The sequence below is a fragment of the Phalacrocorax aristotelis genome, chromosome 1, assembly GCF_949628215.1.
Source record: "Phalacrocorax aristotelis chromosome 1, bGulAri2.1, whole genome shotgun sequence".
In the NCBI taxonomy this organism is placed as follows: Eukaryota; Metazoa; Chordata; class Aves; order Suliformes; family Phalacrocoracidae; genus Phalacrocorax; species Phalacrocorax aristotelis.
Window position 1 is genome coordinate 95,679,901 of NC_134276.1, and position 17,012 is coordinate 95,696,912.

The 17,012-nt window shown below is 35.5% G+C and overlaps 1 protein-coding gene across 4 annotated transcripts in view; it reads right to left on the reverse strand.

The window, feature by feature from the left end:
- CASK (calcium/calmodulin dependent serine protein kinase) overlaps positions 1-17,012 on the reverse strand; it is a 229,042-nt gene that overhangs the window by 11,206 nt on the left and 200,824 nt on the right. The window contains exons 18-23 of one of the 4 annotated variants that reach the window (XM_075098315.1): positions 13,459-13,527; positions 12,084-12,119; positions 9,423-9,619; positions 8,034-8,149; positions 3,010-3,090; positions 2,838-2,918 (exon numbers count right to left, since the gene is read on the reverse strand). In XM_075098315.1, coding sequence (XP_074954416.1) covers positions 2,838-2,918; positions 3,010-3,090; positions 8,034-8,149; positions 9,423-9,619; positions 12,084-12,119; positions 13,459-13,527 — 580 coding nt within the window. The remainder of the gene's footprint in view (positions 1-2,837; positions 2,919-3,009; positions 3,091-8,033; positions 8,150-9,422; positions 9,620-12,083; positions 12,120-13,458; positions 13,528-17,012) is intronic. The other 3 variants (XM_075098326.1, XM_075098319.1, XM_075098335.1) reach the window with 3 other exon arrangements.

Below are 17,012 nucleotides of genomic sequence, written 5' to 3' on the forward strand. Positions count from 1 at the left end.
TGAGTGTAAGAAAGTTTTTAACTGTGAGGGTGACCGAGCACTGGCACAAGTTGCCCAGAGAGGCGGTGGAGTCTTCATTCTTGGAGATATTCAAAAGCCACCTGGACACGGTCTTGGGCAACTGGCTTTAGGCAGCCCTGCTTGAGCAGGGGGATCAGACCAGATGACTTTGAGAGGTAAGGATCTCAACCACCCTGTGATTTTGTAGGTCATCTGCTCCTCTTTTCCCCAGAGGCATGCTGATGTCCACTTGCTTATCTTTCTTCTAATATGCCCTCACACACTGATTTCCTTTCATATTTTTCCACTGTCACGTTTATGTTGGTGACATATGTGAAACACCACATCTCTTTGCAATCTAACCCTGTATCTTCCAGCAACTCTATCATAATTTCAAACAAGGTATCAAAAAATTGAACTAAACTTCTATTTTTAGTTATACCTATTAGTGTTCTGAGGATTAATTAACAATGTTCTGAGGATTAATTAGCATATTTCAAAGATGAAAAGTTCTATAAAAATATTATAGATCATAGTCATTATTTTAAGGAATTAAAGAACAACAGATTATACAAACCATACAATATCACTATACTACTCACTGCTGCCCTAGATCTACTGAACTTATATACTCTTACATTCCCCCCAAATCCTCTTCTTCTGTAAAAACATTTCTGTATTTTCATTTTTTAACTTGAATTCTCATGAGATTTTCTTCTTCTGGGTGTGAAAGTGTAAGTCTAAAAAGCGGGTGAGGGCCTGATTACTTGTGATCAACAGAGATAAAAGCTACTTAGCAATAATGTACTTTTCGAATATATTTCTTCTGCAGACCTATGTGGTAATGGATGTATGGTCTTCTAATTCTTTTAATTAACTACCACTGTGTGTGACATGACCTTTATGATCAGGTTTTCAAGTAGGTTGATAATTTCTTCATAAAGCATTCCCCAAAACTCCATACTCAACTTAAGGCCTCTCTCAAAAGCTACCTACTCCTACCACAGTTTTGTAAAAGAATAAAGAAAATGCAGTAAAATCCATCCGTGAGAGCTGGAATAAATTCAGTTACCTAGAGTCAGCTGAAAGACAGATCAGGTTCCCATAATACTTGAAGTGTATGCGATATATTTTATATGATCTATTTATATCACTAATATAAGGAAGTAATTTGGGTCTCTAAACACCAGCATAAAGTGCTATTTTAAATGCCCTAAATGCCTTAAATCTGCAACATCCAGATACGACTATTAGGTATAACAGAGGCGTTAAAGGAGACCACTGCTTTTCTGGAGCAGGGCTGGAGGTCAGGTGATGTCTAAAACAGGTGTCGGAACACCATACTGATGCTTAAGCACCTGAATTTCATCCTCATTTGAAGTCTAGTCTTTTTAGTCTCCTTATATAATCAGTGAAACAATTTCAGTGCTCCCACAGAGCAGGAATTTAATGCAGGCTATCTAAAACGCGGTCGTCATGGTATGGGTGAGTCCATTTGAACAGGTATTTGAAGATAAAATAACTAGTTCAGATTCTACCTCCCCACAGCAATACAGTTAGTACTTGAGAGAGACTGGGTGAAAAGCATACTGTAAAACATTGATTACTCTTTGGTTTAGTTCTTTGTAATGGAGAACATATTTGCTGGGTTACTACTCCCTTCCCCCCCATACAGTCCTGCCTGTATTGAATAACGTAGTTACAATGTACATCCCATACTCCTGGCACTGCACTTTTAAAGTGTGTAATCCAGGAGTTTTCTGTCTAGATACAAACACTGGTGTGACAAACTGCAGTTTCACCGTGCTGCTGGGGTGGTCTAATGGTTCATGCTTTCAGAAGGGCCAGGTCTTCCTGTTTTCCTTCTGCTGGCACAGGTCTTTGTGTAACTCCTTAGCGGGTAAGCCTGGGGAACTTAAATCAGCAGCAAAGTAATCCTTTCCCCTTCCAAATAGGATTACAGATAAGTTGTTAAAAATAATACTTTTTAGCAACAAAATCCTTACAAGTAGAATAACACCTAAGTGTAATTTTAAAGTAAAGCACTAACAAGGTATAAAGAAAATGAAATTAATGCATAATGGCCATCAATGCCGCTTCCTAGCCATGTATGGTGGCTCTGAAGTCAGCCTGAAATAGAGTGGACAGATTTAGCTGCTGGATGCTCTTGTTTCAGAATGCATAGCTTGAGGAAAAAGGGGGCATCTCCAGGAGATCATGTAGTAGGACATGCAATTCCTGCTATTGTTATTGGCAGAGATTGTCATGAAGGGAAAACACCCCTGTGCTCCTTGTAACAACCCACTTGTAAGTAGTGAAGTTAACTGCGGTTTCTTTTTCTTATTGCCATCTCTGGAAACTTGAAGTTATTTTATACCAGTCGTCAAGGCTAGGCTGTGAAAAGTAATTTAAAATAGTCAGATAAGGTACACATTAAAGGTTTGCTCTAAATCCCATTTATATTTCTTCTCATGGGAATTACGTAGTTTTCAATGTCATGGCTGTTCCAGTCTTACCTGAACAGTAAAGGTAAGATTAGCAGAGAAAAATGAAAAATGTTTTAGCCTTCATTTGAAATTAACAAACATTTGGGTTAGAGAAGTGTGCTTAACAAGAAGTTTTGTGAATACTAGGGAAAGTTTGATGTGAAAGTGGTGTTACTTACCACCCCTCCCTCTGAAAAAAAAACAAAAGAAGAAATATACTCAGTCCTATCACAGTTCCCACCTTTAAGATAGGATTCACCTCAGCAGAACTGAACACATGTAGTACTACAATGGGTATATTGTCAAAGATGCTACAAACAATTTCGTACTACATTGAACATTGCTACTTACGAGGAATGGGGTAAGCAAATCTGTCTGGGTGTTTTGTGATGAGTGTGTTTTTTATGTGTCTTCTTCCAACACCATGTGCACCTAATCCGCAACACAAAAATGAATTATAAATTTCCCACCAGAAAGGATTCAAAACGATGCTGTTATGTCCAGAATAATAACTCAAAATTACCTAGTAAGACTAGTGTTTTCCTTTTGAATGCTGGCAGTTTTACCACTTCTTCATATGTGACGAGATCTAATTGATCAAACACTAAAACACAAAAGAAACCCCCAGAGGGATAAGAAAAAAAGGCATATGAAGGGTGACAATTGTACTACAAATCATGATTTTAGCAAGTTTTAGATTTAAAATACAAAGTAATATGTTATGGAAAAGAAAACCATTTCATTATGCAATTTTAACAGAAGTGTTCATTTAAAAAAACTGTTAAAAAGCGGTAACGAAGCTACTGAAACGCTCAGGAAAGTTTGCACGTCCTTTCATGCAGTATTCAGCGACCACAAAAATTAGCTAAAATGGCATGCCATTCACATCCGCATTCCTAAGAAACTGCAATACTAAAGCAAAATCTGTAGACAGTGACCAACATGAATACAATATGAGAACATCTATTTACACTAAAAACAGGGATACTTTCATAATCATGTTTTAACAGATCTATGAGAAATGTATTGAGAAGAGTCTTAATACTCTGTGGTATTTAGTCTTCAAAACTACCACCAGGTTATCTGTAATTAGAGTTCTCTTTAAACACACATGCTAGTTAAATTGTCATGCTTTTAAAACTTGTGACAGAATGAAGAATTCTAACGAAAAGTGATGGCATTACATAAAAGAGCCTCTACCATATTTAGGGAAAAATTGTAAAAGTATGATTTCAGATATAATTTCAATTGCAGTTGAAATTGGATTAATTCCATCATGCCTATCAATCTATTGTCAATTGCCAAGGTATGTAATGATTGACAAATCAAGTTTTGTTCATTAAAAACAACTTATTCCTCCTGTGCCCAGTAACACATCATCTGTGGTAATTCTTGCAGAATTCTAATGAAAAACAAAGCCAGGAGGGAGTTAACTTTATTTATAAAGATAACCCAAATCAGCAATTGTGAGCAGGATAACGAACAAGAGTTTTCAGTTCTGTATTTATGTGTGCTATGAAAAGAAGGGAGGAGCGACTGCATCTAAGGCATGGGATCCTTTGAGTGTTTCCACGACCTAAGCTTGTGTATTCACCTCAACCATATCCCATCCACCTTTTAGGATGAGTCTGGATTTATCCCTTTCCCCCTCCCCCTATCCAAAACCCCTTAGGAAAGTAGGTAGTGATGGGAGCTTTAGTTTGCTTGCTCCAGAAGTCCCCACCAAGATCAGCATTTAAGAGTGTGGAGCCTACCAGAAAGCACATGCTCTTTGTACTAAAGTCCCAGTTAAAGCAGCAAAGGATTTAACTTAATAGATGTCTTTTTATAGGGCAGATCTTTCTTTTTACCTCAGAGAAAAAGTACAACTACTTCAATTTGGTCAAGCTACAGATTAGTCAATTGACATACTCAACTATTTAAGACCTTGAAAAGATACAGATATGAAAACTTCCTAGTCCATTTGAAGCATTTTGAATTTCATCCTAAAGAAGAATCTCTTTCAACCTTTCCCCAAATATTACAAGCAAGAATTTAGTAATATTTTTCTTTCATTCCGTGAACCTACAAACATGGAATTCTTACTACTGTCCTTTTTGCACTTTCACACTATATAAACTAATTAGTAATTAATTTATATTAGAAAGGGCTAAAGATCAACAACATGTCAAACAGTTTTACCATTCCAACCGTCTAGGCCTGCGAGTATCTTTTCCCATTAAATAATAATAAAAAAATCAATCCTTTATTTTCTTCTTGAAAAAACCCCACATTATGTTAGACACAAACAACAGGAACAAACAACAGAAATGGTACATATTAATGCCTCCATCACAAACTAGCAGCATGGAGATATGTCTCAGTCTACATGGAGTTAACTAATGATTGTAGGGTTTTCAAATGCAAAAGAAAAAGGATTAATTTTTTAATATACACAAGATATGAGGAATACAGGGCACATTTAAAGACTGAACTTTAATGCTTCTGTGTTACTAGCTAATAAAGAAAAGAAATTCTTGAAAGGAAACAGTAAGAAGCAAATAAAGAGGCATTGTCACTTGACAGGTTACTTACATGCACAGAGGCCATTGGGAGTAAGACAGCATGAAAAATGTACAGGGGTCATTGAGATATGGCTCGTAATATATTAGTAAAATAAAAAGTATATGCACAAAATAAACTTTACCATGCAATAGTCTAAACACAAGGCAAATAAATAACATTAAGAAATGATAAACGTATCTTATAAAAGCTTGGCAATTTTCTACATTATGCATAATATGAAGCATAGTTCGAGTATATTCTAGAGAGTGTTCTTTTATGAAGTCCTGCAATAATGCTTCAGTAAAATAAATAAAAAATATATCTAGATATCACTGCAGTATATCTCTAGAGTATTTATAAAAACATCAGTGAACCTAATAATGAAGGATATTTATTTTTTTCTGTGGGCTTCGGTCTAAAACTGACTTTACAACAATAAGATGTATGATCATGAAATAGTCTTTTGAAGGACACAATACTCTAACATCAGGTATGGAGGAAAAAAGAATGGGATGATATTTTTATTGTAAAGGAGAATATATTTGCTTTTAATTATAAAAAGCAACTGGAATATTCTCCTCTTTACTTCATAAACTATATCTGATTTGCAGAGTAATTTCATTTCTAGTTCCAGTAATATCCCAATACATCACACCAAAATCTTAGCTCTCAAATCATTGGCTATCCACACAAATCTTAGTTGACTATGAATTCTTTTACTAGGTCATTTCTCAGCATGCCAGTTCAGTCTTATCTCTAAGTCGTCAAAAATAACAGGGAAGTCCAAATAGATTACACACTGCTAAATGATTTATTGAATTTTGTACTAAGATATAAGAGAAATAAATTCTACTTTCTTGTAAGAGCAATATTTTGGCATCTGGATTAGACTTCTCAGTTTCAAGTTAATTATACTTATTTTGGATCCAGCAAAATATCTGGTTTTTAATCTGAGACTTTCAGTTGCACTGAAAGCTTGCAAAAGCCAGTGTTGTCATATTTCAGACTAACAATACCCGACGTGAGAGAGCAGTTCAGAGAAGGTAAAGTCAGTACCACCTTAGTTAAACTTAACAAACTCACGTGAGAACCACAGCATTTCAGTGAATCTATATCCTACAGTTGGTGTCATTCCCTGGAATATTACTGGCATCGCCTTTAATACCTCAAGGACACTAAGATCAATAAAGATTTCTAAGAGAAATCTTGATTCCAACCTGCGTTTTCATTAACTTTGTGACTTCTTAGGGGGAAGGGGAAGTGTCAGATGGTACTCTGAAAAGAACACTTTCTTTTATGATAATTTTGATAATTTTTGATGTTCATTTTTCTAATTTTTGGCAAACACTGTACTCTGATGTGAATTGACTAACAGCACTGATGGTGACAAGCACCAAGGCAGGCAAATTGTGCTACTTGAAGTGCTGTCAACCTTCTTCAAAATGTCCACCCTACATAAAGATAGGAAAGTCAGGATTACCTTCCTTTCAGGGATTTAATTGATACAAGTCTTTGAGCTCATTTTGCTCCTGAAATATTGGCTGCTCCTTCTTCCCTGGCCATCCTTTTTGCTTTGCTTATTCCTTTGTAGCATGCTGTGCTTAGTCACACTGACATTACTAACTATGTAGCTGCACTATGAACTGTATTAAGACATGTAACTGTCCTAAAGAAAAAGAATCAATGTTTTTTGTTGAGTTGTAATCCAGTTAATCCAGTTAACAGCATGGCCATGCATAGTTATAAGGGCACAACTGAAGGAAGTAGCAACGCTGTGGGAATGCATGCTGGGAGCAAATGATAATACTTTAAACTCAGTATTGTCAAAGACTTCAGGTCATAAAAATCCAGTTTATTCTCAACAGTTTTTGTTAAGGTTAGAATTAGTAAAACATGGTTTAGTGCTACTGCAATTAAGTGGAAAAGTTAAAACATAAAAAAATACAATTACTGTTCTTTGACTTTCTTAGATTTTACTTTTAAGTGACTTTTAAGAAAACATAAATTCTGTAGTACTGATAAATTATTAGCTCTGATACTGCACACAGATTGCACAGGTAAGGAGAAATGTGAAAATACAGGTTTATATTGTTTAATTGGTGCATGCAAGAATGCAACTGAACAAACCCCAGAAATTAATGCAATATAAAAAATACTTTCATTACACTGTTTGGACAGGTATATCTTTTAATTCTAATAAAAATCTCCACAAGTCTCCCAAGAGACCACAACAACATGTTTATCATCACAGTATGGGATATCGATGCAAAAGCAAGAGAAGCACTTTCAACACATTGAGTATTTCATATTAAAAAGAAATAAATTCCACTCATGAACAAAGGGGTTTTACTTCTTTACTATTAAAATGAATGAATTTTGCTCAGCAAGGACCTCTTACTCTACACGTCTATTTTCAAAATTTTCTAAAACAAATAAATTTTTCAGCAGTCTAAATAGAAAACCAAAACTTAGGATTCAGGCAGAAATCACTGCAAACAAAAAAATTCCACAGTTTGTTCTATTTGGTAATTGTAAATAACACACTGACTACACATTGGCTCTTATTCCACTTCCAGCTGCGATGCTTCAAGAAAAATGCACTTTCAAGATGTTTTAACATACATAATCTATAACTATACACCCATATTAACAAGGATGCTACTGAAAAGTCTTCTGCAGAGCACGGTCAGTTATACAGAGTGCGAAATTCATGTCCTGTTGAGTTTCTAGTGCTCCATTAAATATAAAACCCAAACCAACAGAAGCCTCTATTAGGATATATTATGATGCATTTATTTTGTTGCAGCTTGCCTCTCACTGATTAAGCTGTATGTTTAAATAGTAAAGAACACACAGAGTAATGTTAGCATAATTAGAATTTAATTATATTTTCCTAAGTAGCTCATCAGGTTTATATAATGGTGACAGCTGAACAATTAATGGCAAGGTTTAGACTGTAAAAAATTTAACCTCTTAAAAATACTTGCATTTCTTTTTTCATACCTGCATTGTGCTTTGCCAAATATTTGTCTTTGTACTGCTTTTTTTTCTTTCCAAACCAAGTACAGCTGGCCTGTTGCTCCTGTTTGGTCTTCTCCATGGCAATACAAGCAACTCGCCTGGCGTATGGAGGACAAAAAATTTTTTTTGTTGCAATCAATGTATTTCTAAAAAGCCACACAGAAGAAATTAGAAAAAACACGACATTTGAATAGTGTAAGAGTACAGTGAAACTTTTCAAGACCTTTTTTTTTGATGACTTAAACACTTATATACAGAGGCATTTTGATATAAAGAATATCTTCTCAGTGGTAGGTCATTAAAGCTCACAGATCAAGTGAGCATGGGAAGAAGCGTAGCTACTAAAATGGTTGTAGACCACTTTGCAGCAGATTAGACTGGGAAGAGCATGAGGTCTGAAAAGACCTATGGTCTAAATTACTTCACAGGAGGTTGTGCTGTGTTGTGGCACTGTTTTGAGGTCAATCTTTAGGATGAAGTACTGCAAGTGTTCCTGTTGCAATGCATACCAGTGCCTCCCTTATATCAGGGCTTGCAAGGGAGCTCTTGAGATGGAATGAAATGTCTCACCTACCTGTTTCTCTTCTAGCAAAACGTCCCTTAGTCAGTCCAGGTGGCACAGATGCTGTTAACCCTTTACAGCACTCTAATTCATTTGTGTAACAAATCTCATATGAAACATTTTGGGCTAGATTATCCATATTGGTCAACTTTCTTGAGTTATGGCCACAACTTTCATGGCCCAGGACTTGCTTGCCAGAGTTTGTGCTGATACATTTAAAATATTTACTAAACAGCTTCTGCAAGAGGTTGTTTAAAGGCTCTGCATTGCTTTTGTGGTACTTGGTGCCATTGCTGTTCATTGAATCTGTCATTCAGGAATCTTTGCACTTTGATTTCTTTCTACTTTTTGGCTTTCACATGAGAAATGAAAAGGAGACAAACCCCCAAAACTCCCATAATAACCTTTCTGCTTGACATCTTGCTAACACCTTATTCCTGCAGCACTTGCATGTAAGCAGTAATAATGATAGAACCTAAATGAGAAATTAATTTGACCCTCTTACACAAACAATTTATATGTAGCCCTCAATCCTACTTTCCCATGGTATATCAGAAAGCACAAACAATGTTTACTAACACAGGTGTTTATTTTTCTAATGTAACCACACATACGATATTGCATACAACCCTTACTGCTACGCATATATGAGAAAAAAATCAAAGCCACACAAACTGAGGCAATATACAGACTTTTCTGTTGAAAAAGAAAAAAACTATACAAAAAACTAGCTGTATAACAATCAAAAGCATGAAAGACAGACAAAAAACCAAAGCTAAATTCATTTTTGTAGAAAACTTAAGTCATACCATTCTTGAAGTTCAGGAGAAGGAATAAGACCTGCAGTACCATTTTTGGAGTTCTCAAGTTTACCCTGCCACCAGTTGTGATCATCTTTGCTAATGATTTGGATAATATCACCAACTCGGAATCTGATGCCAGCTTCTTTGCAAGGAATGAGGTCATCCTTTGCTGGATCATATTCAAATTGTGCTCTTACATATATCTATAAAAAAAGAGTTTATAAAAGACACTGCGATATTATTACTGGTACAGTATTAAGAGTAACAGGTGAAAATTCGACCTGTGCATGTAGCTACACATGCTGTTTACAACAGGCAAAGGATGAAACAAAATGGCAAAAGCGTAAGTGATAGTTGAAAATGAAACAGAAATAAAACCTCCAAGCGAACAATGGAGACATATAATGTTATTTTGAAAGCAAATGTCTTCTATATACTGTAAAACCCAAACAGTAAAAATGAACACATGTAATAAACTGATAGAGTCCCTCAAATCAATATTAACTATCATGAATCGTTGCAGACTAAAAGCCAGCAGCTTACAATTAGAACTGTATTATGCTTCCCAACTGAAGTCCCATGATATGTATTAAAAATTTTTACGACAGTAAATTTTATTGGACAGTGTAAAGGAATTCTAGGCTACATTACTGATCTTTAGTATTTAGACTGAAAATTTAGTACCTTTTTTTTTAGATTAAACAGGAAGTCTTGTGTTACACCTATCGCATAGAGTTACTTGGGAGGAGTCTGGCAATTCTCTGCATCTCAGACAGGCATGTATACTCTATTGCTGATTTTCTTACAAAAAATTAGCTAGATTTAAAAAAAATTACTTTGGAAAGTAATACCCTTCATTTAAATTGTAACACTTTTCAACTTTGCTCAAATTCTGCACCAAAAATAGCTGTAACTATTCAGTGTTAGCAGTATTCATGGCACTTAAAAAAGTTCATTTCTTAGTAATCCAGTCTGCAACCCAACCTATGAATAAATTAACTTAAAATGGCTAATCACTACTATCTTGTACCTGATGCATTTTTATCTGTTTACAGTGAGAGCATCAGATGATAATACAAATATAGAACTCAACTTTTAATACACTAAATCTGACCCTTGTTCTGCTGTGCACTGAGTGTGTGAGTTTAGACAAGCAACTCAACTTCTTTAAATCACCTGAAAATAGGATATTTTGAAACTAACTACGTTTATTTAGAAATTGGCTTTCTACAAAGTAATCAGTATTGAATCAACCCCTTATTTCCCCATAACCTTATCTAAAATAAATCTAGAAAAATGACCAGCAATTTACCATCTAGAAACTTCCTTGCTTTTCAAGTTCCTGCTTCAGTTTGAGCCATTATCCACCATGTATTGGCTGTTGATGCAATGTCACAGACTTCCTTACAGAGAGCAATGTATCTGTTATCCAAGCCCTTACTGTCTTCAAGGATGACAAGCTACCAGAAAAGTATGCTGGTTCAATGGGAAAGACTCAAAAAAACCAGCTGGTGTGAGTACGAGGAAAGCCATTGTTCTGATATTGCCTCGAACAAACTCTCTTCTCCTGAGAAAAATACCTCATGAGAGGAAAACCAAAACCTAACATAACAGCTTGCAAGGTCTTTCATGGAGTCTTTTCAGGACTACATTCAGGCAGCTGGAAACTTCTGAAGACAACAGAAAGTTGAAAGAACCATATAGCTGTAAGCTTTAAAAATGGGAAATGAAGTCAGGACAATCCAGCCTTGTAATAGATATTCCAGCCAACTTAATCAGACAGTAGTATAAAAAGATGATGGAGTCCATTGACTCTTTTGAATGGAATTGCAAGAGTTATTATTAAAACCCTTGGTACAGTAAGAGGTTGAGTCCATGGTTAAGATTCAGAGGAAGATTCTGGAAGAGCTATATATAAATGGAGCAATTACTGAAGATGAATCACAAATCACTTGACGGTACAGGTTGATTTGGGGGCTGCAGTAAAAAAAAAAAAATTCCTTAAAACTGCAAAGGGAATCACAGGGAATCCTACGCAGAGCCCTTAAGGGCTTTCTTGGAATTCTCTGGAGAAGTAAGATCTCTCTTTGGGCCATGATGACAGGTACTAATGTCAAGGTAATGAAGTTAAGGGAGGTTGCTCAATCTAGGCCTTAGGACTGAACATCTAAGAGGTTATCTTCAGACTTATCAACTTTTAATAGAAATCAGTGTTTTTCTTTGAAGAGCTTTCTTCATGTTAATGATTAGTTATAGACCAACTCAAGCTTTGAACTTTGTCAGTACAATGTTTTGGAGTAGAGTATTGGACACTTGCCATACTAGTCTCAATTTCAGCTAAAATATAAATTTGAGCTTTCCCTTAAATTGAAAAACTGCACAGGTCACTGCACAACAGTAAGTCTATTAATGCATTCTGAACTAAAACAACATCTGCAGTTAAATATACAATGCCTTTGTAACTCTCACACACAGACACATGAAAAAAATGCTATTTTGAATTAGCCACAAACAAATGAGTTAAAGGAAAAAATGAAAAGAATGGAATGAATTTTCCAAGCTTAAATGTTTTAGTCCAGCACATACAGAATATGAGGGGGAAAAGATAAGCAGGATGTTCACTAGCAGCTAAGTTTACAAAAATTCCCATGGAGGATGACTATTCACCTGTCGTCCTTTTGGTTGTGTTGTCGATGGCAAGTCCTGCAGAATAAAGTCAACCCAGGAGAAGAAATTTTCATTTTACTTTTTAAGGGTATACAACACCATTTGTTAGTGATTCATACTACATTACAGTAAAATGGTAAGTCAGACAAAAGAATAAGGCATTGACCCATGTTTAGAAATATCTTTTTCTTAAAGAAAAATCAAACCCAGGCTGTTTAGCAGCAAGCTGAAGAAAGCAGGTAAAAAGTTTAAGCAGATAGAGAATGTGCTTTTTAATAAATAATTCAGCATCTTCAACACAAAAGCACTGTCAAGTGAAAGAGGCTCTTTATGTGAATGCCTTTTCCACTTAACACTTAGTCTTGTTTTTAAAAGAGAATGACTATTATAAATATGAAAAATTGTATTATTAAAGATGTATAATGTGGTTAACTGTGCTGAGGAGTAAGATAACTACTAATCCTGTAACAGATTCAATTTAATTCACAAATATTTTTTAAATTTTTAATCCACAATTATTTTTCATTGTATTAATTAATAAGCACTTTACCTTGTGGCAAATAATTTCTAAGTTGTAATTTTTTTAATAGTTAAAGGAGTAGTTGCTCAGTTTTGTTTTTTTTTTTAGCTAGTCCCATGAACTCATGATATTGACAGCACTCTTACTGAAGGAGCTTGCATGTATGGTTACTACATTGGTCCAAACAATGACAAATGATGAACAACACAAATTTTAACATTAATATACTTTAGAAAAACAGAAGATCAACAGCACCTGAATACATATGAAAGAGAAGTACTTTGTGTTAAAGATGTGATGATAATAGCTTGGTTTGTAGTGCAGTTTAAAGCCACTTCCTTTTGCTTTTCATACCCAGGCAAGGCTCATATTTCACAAAGTATGTGCACGTACCACAACAGCAGAGGGCACACCAATTCGTTAACTCAGATAGCGGAAACCAGCACATGTTCCAGAGGTCTCTCAAAACACAAAACTTAAAAGAGTCTAAAATGTCTTGAAATACCAACTGCAGAGTTATTCTTTCTTCAAACACTGCTTCCAAAGTTCAGGATGGAAACAAAACTTCCACTTTAAACCTTGCTTAGTTTTGAGGAAACTACTAACAATGATTTAAGGATGACTGAAGTGTCACATTACAGTTATTAACATTTAATTCACTATATGGCTTTTAATGAGAATAATACGTTGGAAAAAAACCCTTAAAAACAGAAAATGGGAAGTTACATATGTAACAACCTTGGTTCTACCAGCAGGACAAAATTTTCCACTGACCACACGATAAGTATAACAGTAATGGCAGATGAGCACCAACAAAACTTTCACACTTTCTCTGTGTGGAACTGGAAGTCTTACCGAAACAGAATTGTTAGTGCTGCTATGGCCATTAGCTGGGGACTGTCTGGATGTAGAGGGGGAATCTCTCTGAAATAAGACACAAGGTTCATTAACAACACAACACCGTCACAGGAACACAGATATATTTAAAAGAACAGTTACATCCACAGCCTTATAACCATTTGCTTAGCTGCTTTGTCTGTGAAAGCTTCCACACTACAAACTCCATAAACCTGAAAACTTTTTCATAGTTTAAGATTCAGGTTTGACACTTTCATGTATCCTAGATAATAACTATTCTTATATTGCCTAGCAATCAAACAGCTTTTCCATTACTGAGTATCTGGGACCTCTTAGATCTCATGTGGCTGACAATGCTAAAGGCCATTAGTCATACTGGTGTCTTTGTTAAAGGCAATTACCTGAAAGTAATATGCTGAATAATACTTGGAATAGAATGAGGCATATATTCCATTTTATAAACACTTCTAAATCTTTTTTTCAGCCGTGTGGTGGAGGTCAGTGTCGATCAGTTTCTACTCTGTAAGGTGCATCTCTCTGCAGTGTCTCAAAGACACTGAGGCTAACACATGAGAAAAAAGCTGGATGCTCTCTCCTCCCTCCTTATCCATTTTACAGCATACTGCGTTTTTTTCCCCCTCCAACATTCTTATAGGCTTAAAAACATTAAACTTCGCCAGAATATATCACTTTAAAAATGCCACCTCGCTTAACTCAGACTACCAGTGTGGCCCTACACTTCAGCAGGGAGACAGCAGATGCAGGGTGCATACTGGGAAATTCTACAGGAATTATAATAGGAATTTCTGACTGGGTTTTGCAGAGGCAAGAAAGTCACTTTTAGAACAATCTTCTTCATATACCATTTTGATTCTATAGTACTTAATTCCTTAGGATCAGATAATTGAGGCATCTCTTCAGGAAATAAAATAATTCAATCATACATTGTGAAAAAAACCAATCCGCTTTACCCCCATTTGGAGTATATTACTCCATGTCAAAGGTCAATTTAGGAATGTCTGGTAATTTTGCATAACGTCAAGGATAGCAGGAAAAAATGGCTAAAATACTTTTCAAAGAAAACAATTTTATCCCTGTCACATCTTAGCAATACAAATGCCCTTTGTGAACAGATTAAAATCCAAGATTGGAGCTAAACTGCTCATGCAACAATATTAATCAGGTAAAGGTCCTCTACGAATACTCTTGAACTTATACCAGTTATGTGATAGCACTCATAGCTATTTAAAAGCATCAAGAAAAGTTAAAATGATGGGTGATACTTTATTGCTCTTTGCTGCCTGTACACTCGATGTGTAACAAACTCAACTAGAACTTCTGCACTTTTTGTGGACTCATTAGATATGATTTCACAGAAAGTTCCATGCGTAGCTGTCTAGAGGCTTGCTTTCTTTTTAACACAGTTGACGACAGATCTGACAATATTATGGCTGTAAAGTCATTGAGGTTCAAAGTATGCATGTCTGTATACTTCTGCTACATACATAAGAACAAAAGGCTCATTTAGCTCCCACAGCTGTTTGCAACATGTAATGGACTGGGGGAAATCAGCTCTAATTCTATTTACAAAACCCCTCCAGCATAACAAGTTTAAAATGTTCAAATGAGACCAAATAAACTATTCATTACTGAAAAAAAAATAGAAAAAAGGAAAGCCTAAAGGAACTGTTATTCCTTTTTTTGTGTGTACGGAATTGTCAGCATCACCTTTATCAGAGAGAAGCTAGGAGGTACTGTTCTCCAAAAAAGCAGTGACTTCCTTCTTTTATAAAGAGATTTTCTGCTTTCTTTGCAATTCTGTCTCTGCCAATTTCTCACTTTCAAGAAGACGTAAAACACTAATTTTACTGTATTTTCTCTCTCTCTTTTTTTTTTTTATTTTTTTTTTTTTTTTTGGTAAACCTAGTTTATTATATCTGCTAGTCAGTGATGTTTTTGCAAGGGGAAGCTTTGGAAAGTGATGCAAGCACCTGAGCCATTTGGAGACAAACAAGTTTAGAGTAACTTGGAGAATGCCACTATTTCCAGACTGTCTTGAAGACTTCTCCCTTTGAAGGAAATTTTCTTGGTTTGAGAATGTTTTGATTTGTATTCCTCCAACAACTCTGAACTGAAGAGAGCGTATTACTCAAAGCAGAAGTTCAACATAACATACTGAGGAAAATACACATTTTCAGTGCTATTGGTGATTTCAGTACTGACTGTAAGAAATTAATCTATCAAACTAATCAAGAGGCATATGTACAATTTTTAAAGAATTAGGCAGTTCAGCCACAATTTCAAAGGCATTTAGGTGCTTAATTTCCTAGGGATCTGGTCTTCCTTTCCAAAAATGTCAGACTCAAAAGTTAAGAGAAAAACCGTATTGTGCACAGTCTAATGAGACAAATCAATGAGTAGAGAGATTCCTGTAGAATGCTAGGGCTGCTTAGAACTGGACTGGAAAATTTCAGTTTTGGTTGTGAGTTTGTTTCTCCAGTAAATCAGAAAAAGCCCTAGTTCTCCTTGGGATAAGAGCAGAAAAACACTTGGAGGACCCAATGATTCTGAGCAGTGTAGAAGTGTTATCATAATATTTCAGTATAACTTGACCATCTAGACCTACCAATCTTGTCTAGCCCCAAGCCAGATAACAAAATGGCAATTTTTGGATCGTTGCTCTTCAGTTCAAGCACTGCAGCTGAATCCTTAAGAGGAAACAATCACAATTATTTCCGAATGATGGCAAAACTAGTTTCCTGTTGATTCCTTGTTCTTAGGTGTGGATTATTAATGATAAATAACTCCCTTTGTGATGCAAACCTACAGCAGAAGTCAGTTATGTCTATTAGATATGGCCTGATCAAATCAGATACTGCCAAGAACAGCTAGATTAATGAAACTGTTGCCAGATCCACAAAAAAAAAAAATGAAGGAGACTTTCCAAAAACCTGAAAATACATTTCAATTTTAGCCTTGCTCAAGGAACCTTTCTGGCAATATTTTAAATACAGTTGTAAAAAAGGTTTAAGACTATAAAAAGTCTTATAGTCTGACCACTAATGGAAACATGGCAAGACTAAAGGAGAAAATCCATGGTGATTACCACCAGATTTCTAAAATATATATATACACACACACACACACACACACAGGCTTTTCTTCCTAGTGAAACAACTTAAGTGTTTCACGAAAACAATCTGAAACATAATGGATGATTACAAGGACAGTTTTTTTTGTTTTTAAAAAAAGTACTTCCCTTACCATTCTCACCTATCTGACACTATAAAAAGTTACTGGGGGGTGTTTTGGCAGTACAAAGTAAGAATGCATATATAGCTAGAGCAAAATGCTTGCTCAGTTCGATAAAGCTGAAACATATAAACAGCATACACAGTCATCAGCCATAAGAAGAGTGTGTTGCAATAATTACTTAAGTTCATATTTGCGTATGTCTGTAATTTCCTGGTTATCTGAAGCAGAAAACACAACATCCTGGCCACTGTGTTATCTAGATAGCTGAGTAACTAGGCCATTTGCCACACCAATGA